The following is an 11,431-nucleotide window of genomic DNA, read 5'->3' on the forward strand; positions in this document are numbered from 1 at the left end:
AGGACATAATACAAGTGACAGATCAATATAAATATCTGGGCGTAATATTTCATAAAAATGGTAATTTTGATTTAACGCAAGATCATTTGAATAAGCAAGGTAACAAAGCAGCGTATTTATGTTCACAAGCTCACATAAAATCATTTATGCAACACACTAAGACCAGACCAAAGTTGAGATTGAAATGGGCACTTTATTTAATAAAGCGCCAGAGTGGATGAAAATATATATACATGACAAAATAAGGTGGTCCCGCTGTACAAGGGTTACCAAACACACACACACAGTAACATTGTACAACTTACTCTCACGTTCAAGCGGGACCACCAACAAAACTTATCAAATAAACAACATTTCACGTGATCAAGCAGGTGACCACAAACACAAATCTTCACATTTTAACACTCTCTCATGTATTCATAAAAGAATCAGTCATTCATGCTGACTAGATAATGACATAATCAAATCACCCTCAGTCATTCATGCTGCCTATATAATGACATCATAACATCACATGAATAAAACCGTTCTTGATATACAAAATATGACCAGTGTGGGCGTTGACCGCCACGTTCAAGAATACATTATTTGTTACAAGGTGGAGTTAACAAAGGGGGAGGAAGGCGGGTCAGCAAATATTTCGGCTGCCACTGTCTACAGTCAGGATGGTTGTGGGCTATATTTAGAATTTACCCATCATCCTGTTTACCCCACCCCGTGTCATCCGGGTTGCTCCACAACAAAATCGTCTGCTCCAGGAGCAGACGGCAGAGAAATAGTGTACGGTCATGATCTGTTGCATAAATTCTCTTTATGTTCACAAGCTCACATAAAATCATTTATGCAACACACTAAGACCAGACCAAAGTTGAGATTGAAATGGGCACTTTATTTAATAAAGCGCCAGAGTGGATGAAAATATATATACATGACAAAATAAGGTGGTCCCGCTGTACAAGGGTTACCAAACACACACACACAGTAACATTGTACAACTTACTCTCACGTTCAAGCGGGACCACCAACAAAACTTATCAAATAAACAACATTTCACGTGATCAAGCAGGTGACCACAAACACAAATCTTCACATTTTAACACTCTCTCATGTATTCATAAAAGAATCAGTCATTCATGCTGACTAGATAATGACATAATCAAATCACCCTCAGTCATTCATGCTGCCTATATAATGACATCATAACATCACATGAATAAAACCGTTCTTGATATACAAAATATGACCAGTGTGGGCGTTGACCGCCACAACTGTGGTATCTCCAATACAACTTAAAAGAGATTACACAGCAACCCCACACCAGATCCCGTGCACAGCATCTAAGCATGGGCAACCCCCATACTTTGGTTATGATGCGAAAAGTTATACCTGAACGACTTGCTATTATTACCTAAGTTAACCGAGGCTGACAGCGTATGGCCAACCTCCATGCCTGCCAGCCGCCTGCCCTCTGTAACCTGGTTTATCTATCAACTTCAATCTTCAATGTAGGTCCCTACCCAGGTCAACCTCCTGGATAAGAACTTCCACTGTTGACTGAATTATGTACATCTAGTTTTTTGGACTCAGCTTCCTCGACATAGGTCCAAAACCAGGCCAACCTCCTGGATGAGGACTTTTTGTGATTGACTGAATGCTTACCTAAAACTGTGACCAGCATTCTTATCTGCAGTTTACTCCCTAAATTGTTTAAGGTAAGCGAATATACCTTTTGAAAGCATCCGATTGCCACCGTCCCCGCTTGCGAATCTGCGCGTCTGAGGCGCCTTTTGCTGCGCTCGATGTAGCTGCTCCTATTCTAAAACTGTGTGAATTAAATCGGTCAGCTGGAATTCCGGCAATGTTCAACATTGCTTTTAGTGTGGTAACAAAATCCCTCCTTAGTAATGAACGACCATCAAGCATGAACAGCGGTCCGGGCATGCGCCCTCTTTTCACTATGTATTCTTTTAGAGCTTGTACGGGGCATATGAGTGGATTAGCAACTGTTGTTACAAAGGCTTCTTGATGCTTACCGGCTGAGTGCTTAGCAGATCTGAAGGAAATAAGAATTGAGTCATCCGTTAAGGTCACATCGGAGAAAGCAAGTGTGTGACCTGAATCTGTTATTTCCCCGACCCGTAGGAAAGCATGAAAAGCCAACAAAAACATGGATGGGTAAAGATATGTGAGATAAATATTTTGAAAGGCTTGTCTACTGGTTTTCACTAGCTGTTCTAGGATCTCTTCAGTAATAGGAAGACGACTGTCGTTTGCGGGTTTAAGTTTATGTGCTGTTTTCATCGACTTACGGACTATGTAAGATGACGTCGGAGCAGACACACTTGATAACTTGTGCGCATAACTCAGCGCGGAAATCATGGAAGAAATTGTCGCAGGTGCGTAGCCTTTTTGATAGAGATATGCAATGAACAGCAGGACAGTTTGCTCGCTTACTGGAAATTCCCAAAGGATATTACTTTCAGTTATGAAAATCCTGAAAAGCTGCCAAGCTCTTCGGTACAGACTAATGGATGAGGCACTTAACGCCTTGCCAAACAGCAGCTAGAGGCACCTTTATGTCTTTGCACATATCTGTAAACGACTCCAAGTCTTTCCTGCAACCATCCCGGGATGCATTCACAATGAAAAAATCATCTAATATGTGGGTAATCTTGTCAATACCTAGTTTAATACCAGCCACCCACTGTAAAGCACAACTGAATGTTTCAAAAATCTGACAGGAAGCGGAACAAACCATTTGCAAGCATCTGTCTATATAGATTTCACCTTTCCAACAAAAACAGAATAGAGGGTAACAGTCAGGGCTCACCGGAATGATCCTGAAAGCAGACTTAATATCGGTCTTTGCCATGTGGCAATTTGTTCCTGCATCTTTAACAAGTTTTATTGCATCTTCTATTGTTGCATAACTTATGGAAGTGAAAGATGGATCAATGCGGTCATTAATGGACTGACCTTCTGGGTAAGACAGGTGATGTATGATCCTGTAGTCGCCAGGCTGCTTTTTTGGAACTACCCCCAATGGTGACATTTGAAAAATGGATTTGTTGAAAATGGGCCTGTTATTCTCCCCGCTGCTAGTTCTTTTTGAATATAACAATCCACTATTTCTGGCCGCTCGTTAGCAGACTTAAGGTTTTGAACCTCTGTACAACATGGTATTCCGGCAAAGTTAATGTCAAATCCCTGTTTGAAACCATTGACTAGGAACAGAGTTTTATGTGGATGATAGCCTTGACCATCTGGAGAAGGCCGAAAAGCTGACAGGGGTTGGTAGGGACGCGAACTCATTACTGTCGTTTGGGGCCTGCGGTGGAAGTGGGCCGGTTGTTAACTTTGTGATACCGGTCGGACTTCTGACCGCGAAAGGACTGGTTGTCAGGGCAAGACTTCGCTGAATGGGGCCCAGCGCAATTCACGCAGGCATGGGAATAGCGACAATTGTCACTGAATTTGCAGGATCCAAATTTATGAAAAAAGGTACAATGGCCCTTGGGGACCCACGAAGGTCCTGCGTATCCGGATTTTCCCTGTTTTTTAACGTGTTGCCCCCCAGGTTGCCCTTCCCTTTGTTTGGCTTCAAAAGCCAGGTCAAAATTCTTGTCCCCCTACTGCACAAGCCCCTTTTCTAGCATGGTTCTAAAACTTCTGTCATAGAAGTCCCAGTCATGTCCCTTGTGGAACAGACTGGAGACCACTTCGTAGTGTTTAGCGAAACCAGTCTGTGCACAGGTCTGGCTGGGCTGCTGCGTCAAAACATGCTGAAAAAGGTTCCAGGCCTCACCCCATTTTGTAAAGGACAATTTCTTCTGCTTGGATTTTTGGGCTAGGGTGAGGCTTGGTTGGCCTGAGGTGTCCACGGACAGTGTGTACTCTGGGTCAGCGTCCTGGTGGAGCAAATCCGCAAACTCCACAAACTGGCCTTGCCAAATCGCATGCTTCAATTTATCAGGAATGTGCAAGTCCACTGGGACATGGGTCACCCCAGGCTCACCTGTTACCCTCCGGAGGACAGTGCTGAGCACATTGTGCACCACAGTGTCCTGGTGTTGTTCACTGTTGGACGGACCAGGCTGTGCGACTCCTGCAGGGGATCCATCCATTGCTGTGGGTGCCGCCTGTGCCTTCTCCACCGCCTCCATACGAGCCGCCAGCTGAATGTTTGTCTGTTGCATGGCTTGAAGCAGTGCCATCACCACCTCGAAACCTGCTGCCAAGCGTTGATCGGACAGGACAGTGGAGGCTGGTGCAGCCTCTGCGGCCCCCTCAGCTGTGGTGCTTGTGGACGCACCTCTCTGCCTTCCTCGCTTGGCTGGTCGTCCACGGGCATTAACTGGCGCATCTGCAAAGCGCTTAGGCACCGCTCTAGTTCTCACCGGAGGCATCAGTCAGTGGTCTGCACAGCATAACATTATGTATATCGGTAGGTGTCTACCATTTGATTTTATAATAATTCTTGATAGTCCATCCAGACTTTGGCGTGTTCGGCAGGAAAACAGCACCAATCACCTGTGGAGAGAATTAATCGTTTGCTGAATAAAGTGTGGTGATAATTCGCCCAGACGCGGTTGTAACAACCCATCCTTATTGTCAAGGAGGCGACGGTACTGCTTCCTCTATGACGCCATTGTATTGGCACCACCTATTGCTGTAACCAAGGATAGTAATCCCACTACTTGCTGGTGTATCTGAGGGCCTATTGGCCCTCTCAACTAGGCAATTATCACATAATGGTGTATCTAAGGGCCTAGTGGCCCTCTCAACCCTGTTACACATATTAATATCATGACGTACTGGTGTATCTAAGGGCCTAGAAGCCCTCTCAACCCTGTTAATATGATATACTGGTGTATCTAAGGGCATAGCACTCCATCATAGCAGCCCTCTCAACTCTATTATACTATTGTACTGGTGTATCCAAGGGCAGATATGCGCTCTCAACCGTGTACCAATCACTGGTATATCTGAGGGCTTAGTGACTGGTCCTCTCAACCAATTAACAAAACTCTATTATAATATATATTGTACTGGTGTATCCAAGGGCAGATACGCGCTCTCAACCGTGTACCAATCACTGGTGTATCTGTGGGCTTAGTTACTGGCCCTCTCAACCAATTAACAAAACTGTCACATAATGGTGTATCTAAGGGCCTAGTGGCCCTCTCAACCCTGTTACACATGTATATTAATATCATGACGTACTGGTGTATCTAAGGGCCTAGAAGCCCTCTCAACCCTGTTAATATGATATACTGGTGTATCTAAGGGCATAGCACTCCATCATAGCAGCCCTCTCAACTCTATTATAATATTGTACTGGTGTATCCAAGGGCAGATACGCGCTCTCAACCGTGTACCAATCACTGGTGTATCTGTGGGCTTAGTTACTGGCCCTCTCAACCAATTAACAAAACTGTCACATAATGGTGTATCTAAGGGCCTAGTGGCCCTCTCAACCCTGTTACACATGTATATTAATATCATGACGTACTGGTGTATCTAAGGGCCTAGAAGCCCTCTCAACCCTGTTAATATGATATACTGGTGTATCTAAGGGCATAGCACTCCATCATAGCAGCCCTCTCAACTCTATTATAATATTGTACTGGTGTATCCAAGGGCAGATATGCGCTCTCAACCGTGTACCAATCACTGGTATATCTGAGGGCTTAGTTACTGGTCCTCTCAACCAATTAACAAAACTCTATTATAATATATTGTACTGGTGTATCCAAGGGCAGATATGCGCTCTCAACCGTGTACCAATCACTGGTGTATCTGTGGGCTTAGTTACTGGCCCTCTCAACCAATTAACACAACTGTCTCACAACAGTCATCAATAAAACAAAGCATTTAAACACATATATACCAAGGCACATTCAGCATCACCTCCCACTACGACTGACGTGCATTGCCAGTTCATCGGCACGTCCCTGAGGATCGGTTTTCACATATAATTCATTCTGCACTCAGAGCTGCAACAGCTCGAATGACAACAGATCGGAAAACTTTGTACATTTTGTAGTAGCCCTCATCAGTCAAGTGCACGCCATCCCTGTAGTACTTGGACAGTGTAGCGAAACGCAGTGGGTTTTCATGTTCAAAACGTGCAAAATCAAACTGAACAAAATGCATATAATCTATGTCTTTGATCAGGGTTTTCATCTCGGCATTGGCAAGAAAAGCCTTCCTGTCATACAGTACGCATGATCGGTCGTTCGTACATCTAGGTAACAGTTGTGTCACACAAACTCGGGGAACGCCCAGCGCATGGTGGAAATAGGAGGCCGACGCCACTATGCCTGACGACAACTCTTCCACATCGCATAAATGCACACGATCGTTGTCGCCAATCATGACAACAAGAGTGTCTGGCTTCACCCGGCGCACTTTCCGAACGAAGGCGGGGGTTGTCAAATCCTTGACTCGTGCCCCACCCACGACGTAGAAATGCACCGAAGCTCGCTCAACATTAAAGCTCTCGCAGACACGCCTTCCGTTCCCCCCACCACGCTGAACGAATTCCCCAAGCCTTCGTGCATGCGAGTGTCCGACAAACATTACTGTGGCACGTTTAACCATCTTGACAAAGGAACCAATACCCACGTGCTTCCAAAGCAGGTCAGACCTGTTGCACTTGCTGAGTAGTACACGAAGCCTTTGCACACTATAACTACCACTCTCACGAAGTTTTTTACTTCAATTGAAATCCCATGCGGTACGATATCAACACAGATCGAAAAGCTTAAAAAAAAAAAAAAATGATACTCGCCGGGATTATTGTCGCTTTTCTCTCCTTAAGCTCAGCAAATATTTCGGCTGCCACTGTCTACAGTCAGGATGGTTGTGGGCTATATTTAGAATTTACCCATCATCCTGTTTACCCCACCCCGTGTCATCCGGGTTGCTCCACAACAAAATCGTCTGCTCCAGGAGCAGACGGCAGAGAAATAGTGTACGGTCATGATCTGTTGCATAAATTCTCTTATCTTCGTAAAGCATTTATAAATGAAAATGTTCAAACAGAAACTATACTACATCTATTTGACATGTTAGTACATCCAATTTTAACATATGGAGCTGAGGTTTGGTTTCCATATAATTTTACTAACAAGAAAGATATCTCAAATCTTCATTCAGTTTTTGAGAATTGCTTATCAAATAAATGTCCAAGTGAATCTACACATATAAAATTTTGTAGATTTATTTTAGGAGTACACAAGAAAGCAATGTGGCTTCCAGTTTTAGGAGAGTTGGGAAGATTTCCACTAAGTCTTCTTCTTCTTCTTCTTCTTCGTTCGTGGGCTGAAACTCCCACGTACACTCGTGTTTTTGCACGAGTGGAATTTTACGTGTATGACCGTTTTTTACCCCGCCATTTAGGCAGCCATACGCCGCTTTCGGAGGAAGCATGCTGGGTATTTTCGTGTTTCTATAACCCACCGAACTCTGACATGGATTACAGGATCTTTTACGTGCGCACTTGGTCTTGTGCTTGCGTGTACACACGAAGGGGGATAAGCCACTAGCAGGTCTGCACATAAGTTGACCTGGGAGATCGGAAAAATCTCCACACTTAACCCACCAGGCGGCCGCGGCCGGGATTCGAACCCTCGACCTTCCGATTAGGAGGCCGACGTCTTACCACCACGCCACAGCGCCCGTCTCCACTAAGTATAAAGATGATATCACAAGTCATAGGATTTTGGGGACATATCTTAGATTCAAATCAACAGTCTTTATTACATCATTTATACAGTTTGATGATATCTAGCTCTAAAACAAGTCCATGGTTGCAATTTATTAAACAATTATTATCACTTGTAGGATTTGAGCATGTTTGGAAAAACCAATTTACATTTAATGCTAATAAATTACAATTTGCTATACAACAAAAAATTATGAATGAATACGTTTTATTTTGGAAAAACAAAAAATCTGAAAAATGTTCAAGACTTGAGTTTTATTCACTAATTACAGAACGATACACAATACAAGCCTATTTAATTTATATTTCAAATATAAATCATAGAAAAGCTCTAGCAAAATTAAGAACAAGCACACATTCTTTAAAAATTGAGACTGGGCGTCATAGAGGAATATTGCGAGAGAATCGCCTCTGTAATACATGTAAAGTAATTGAAGATGAGCTACATTTTCTAGACAATTGCAAGAAATTTAACAATATTAGAAAAAAGTTAGTAGAAGAAGAAGTATCAAACTGTGACTTAAGGAAACCAAGCGATCTGTTATTTAAAAAAGACGAAAAAATTCAAAAATTGCTTGGAGCCTTTGTTTTTAATTGTTTCAATATTGAATGAAATAATTTGTACATTATTTATCCATTCATTTATTGTACAACTTGTGTCAATATCCTTAAGGGTTGATGACAATAAATTCTATTCTATTCTATTCTATTCTATTCTATTCACACACACACAAACAAGAAATCAGCCTTATTTCACACATAAGAAAAACACTTTTCTCAACACTGAACTGCACTGTTTTGTGTCATTTTGAAATGCAAAGCATGTTTAAATGTATGTTGTACCGAGAATCACCTAAATTGTACAAAGACAGTATGTACACTTCCAACCAGACACACATTTAGTGATTTACACCCCTCACAAAATTTTACCAGAATGCACAAAAACACCACATAATAGTAAAGGCACAAGACAAGTGTGTTTTAACAACATTCATTCATTGAGCACAGTGATTCAATCATGAATGGAAACCCCCACCACAATGTGCAAAAGAGAACATTTTAGCCAAACAGAATATGTAAAACACACAAGTTACAAGCCAGAAACTCATGTGTCTCAGCAATCAAGGACAAATACCAGATCAACACAAATATGACATGTAAATGCTTTAGTTTGAGGTCGCGCATGTTCTAAAAACAAGTCGTACAAGAAATTTGGTTGATTAAAATCAACATGGCCGAAGCAATGTTTTCATAAAAGAAGCGGTAGTGCACGGGCACATGTATTTGGGTTACATGTGTTGCAGAGTATTTGAAAATACGTAGGCATAAAAAACATGCAAAGAAGAGTGATAAGTCCCTGTTGTGAATATAGTCAAGTGGATAAATTGATTACTTATGTATCACACTAGTTTTACTGCTACAGCAGTCCCTCTCATGAACGGACACCCTAGGGCCAGTGCAAACCTGTCCGTACATTGCAGGTGGCCGGTCACGGGAGAGGCCCTCCCCCCATCACACACACTCAGACACACTGACGGACTGAGTGAGTCTTTGCTACTGGTGAACGAGCTCTTCTTGTACTAAAACAATAAGGTCAAGCTACTACAACGTATAACTGAAAGAAAAAAACAAGAGGCGAAGCCATCAAGGCTCACGTAAGAAATCGACAAACAGTAACACAAACTCAATCACTCCGTCACACACACACACACACACACACACACACACACACACACACACACACACACACACAGAAGAGCATAGGTGAAACTGTGCAAGAAAGCGAGACACTAGATCTAGATCTGTCTGTCTGCATGTAGCCTACTTACAGGGACACGACTGCCAACTAGTCTCGGCCCGCTCAAAATAATAATGACCGAGACTTTCAGTACTTCCTTCGCGTGACGTCTAACCCTCTTACGTCATAATGTGACGTCAATGTAATGTGACGTCTTCAAATGTTAGAGTTTCTACCACAGACATACACACGCACGCACGCACATACGCACATACGCACGCACGCACAGACAGACAAAGTTACGATCGCGTAGGCTACACTTACGTGAGCCAAAAACTGTCCTGTAATAATGACGTTAAATCAACGGTGTCAGAAAAAGGGAGATAAAATAAATCCTCAAATTCCTGAGGATACAGGCACCCCATGATAGCAGCCACGAACACACACTTTGCAAAAATATGAGTTGAAAACCTACATGTCGTACTTTCTTTTTTTCTGGCTTTATTGAATGCTTGAGGCAGTGACTTTTCCCTGTCCAGTTTCCTCTTTCGTCTCTCTTACCCCCTGTCTTACCCCCCCCCCCCCTCCCCCCTTTACCCAGCCCGGACAGCACAAACTTCTAATCTGCAAGGCAGAGAACACATTTTCTAAAAGGAAGACTACTCCTCTTCAATTATATTCAGAGATCTTCCAGCTGTCTCCACCATAAGCCAAGTAGAGAGAGACACACACACACATAGACAGAGACTGACATGTATGATACATGGAAAAAGACAGAGGCGGAGAGACTCAGAGCAAAGAGTGTATCCCTACGGACCGTAGGGATACACTCTTTGCTCAGACTCGGAGGGAGACACAGACAAAGATATGCATACAGAGAGAAAGAGAGACAGAGAAAGACAGAGACAGAGACAGACAGGCAGACAGATAGACAGAGAGTGACTCGAGACGGAGAAACAGATAAATGAACACCGGGTGAGAGAAAATGACTCGACTCGACGGAGACTAAGTGAGAGCGCATGAGATCTCTCTCTCGAGAGAGAAAAAGATTGAGAGAGAGACAGACTGATACACACAGAGACACGAAGGCAGAGCGAGGGCCGAGAGACGGAGAGAGTTGCATGGAGAGTACGTGACAGACAGTGTGTGTTGCTATAAACAGACAGACGAGGTGCAGCTCATTTCCGAAACAGCGCAATTGGGACAATAGTGACATGATACTGTTTGAATTCAAAAAAAGCGCAGCTCCTTTCCGGAACAGCACAGATAAAAAAGTTGGTTTCAACAACTGATCTCGTGAGAACGGTAACAAACAACTCATGTCACCTCTCCGACCGCATTGCAATAGATGTCCGCTCCTGCGGCCATCAATGATGATCGGTTGTGACAAACATCCGGTGCCAACTTTCGCTCTATGCTGCCAGGCTCTTCAAACAATGCATAATAACGCCCTTATTTTTATTTTTATGGCTTCACACTTGGTACAACGTGAGAAAATACTGTGTAGATACTAGAACAACAAAATATTACATGTAAATGCTTTAGTTTGAGGTCGCGCGTGTTCTAAAAACAAGTCCGACATGATCGGATGTGACAGGAATCTGGCTACTTTCACTTTCGATCGCTAGCTCTTCGAAAATGCATCACAACTCCCTTAGTTTCATTTCTATGGCTTATAACTGCGCACAACGTGTGAAAATACCTTGAAGATACCGAGAACAACAACAATATGTAACTGCTTTAATTTGAGGTCGCGTGTGGTCAAGCATGGTCGCACAGTACTCGTGTCAGATCGCGCTATCAAAAATAAGTCAAGAATGTCACTGGATTCTGAGTTATGAATTTAACACGCCAAAGTTCAAGATTACCCATTTCTATATCTTAACACTTGGTACAAAGTGAGAAATACTATGAAGATACTAGAACAACAAAAATATACGTAAATGCTTTAGTTTGAGGCCGCG

General features: G+C 43.0%; 1 protein-coding gene across 1 annotated transcript; it reads right to left on the bottom strand.

Annotated features, from left to right (window-relative positions):
- Nucleotides 1-3,280: 3,280 nt before the first annotated feature.
- On the bottom strand, nt 3,281-5,633 carry LOC138955585 (uncharacterized). The gene has a single exon (XM_070327164.1). It carries the CDS (start codon nt 4,404-4,406, stop codon nt 3,630-3,632), a length of 777 nt encoding a protein of 258 aa, XP_070183265.1. The 5' UTR covers nt 4,407-5,633; the 3' UTR covers nt 3,281-3,629.
- Between the last annotated feature and the right edge of the window lie 5,798 nt (nt 5,634-11,431).

Source organism: Littorina saxatilis, unplaced genomic scaffold (assembly GCF_037325665.1).
Source record: "Littorina saxatilis isolate snail1 unplaced genomic scaffold, US_GU_Lsax_2.0 scaffold_886, whole genome shotgun sequence".
Taxonomy (NCBI): Eukaryota; Metazoa; Mollusca; class Gastropoda; order Littorinimorpha; family Littorinidae; genus Littorina; species Littorina saxatilis.

Bases quoted from the DNA above. Each gene is read 5' to 3' on its own strand.
- LOC138955585 (XM_070327164.1), bottom strand. From the start codon at position 4,406: ATGCCTCCGGTGAGAACTAGAGCGGTGCCTAAGCGCTTTGCAGATGCG.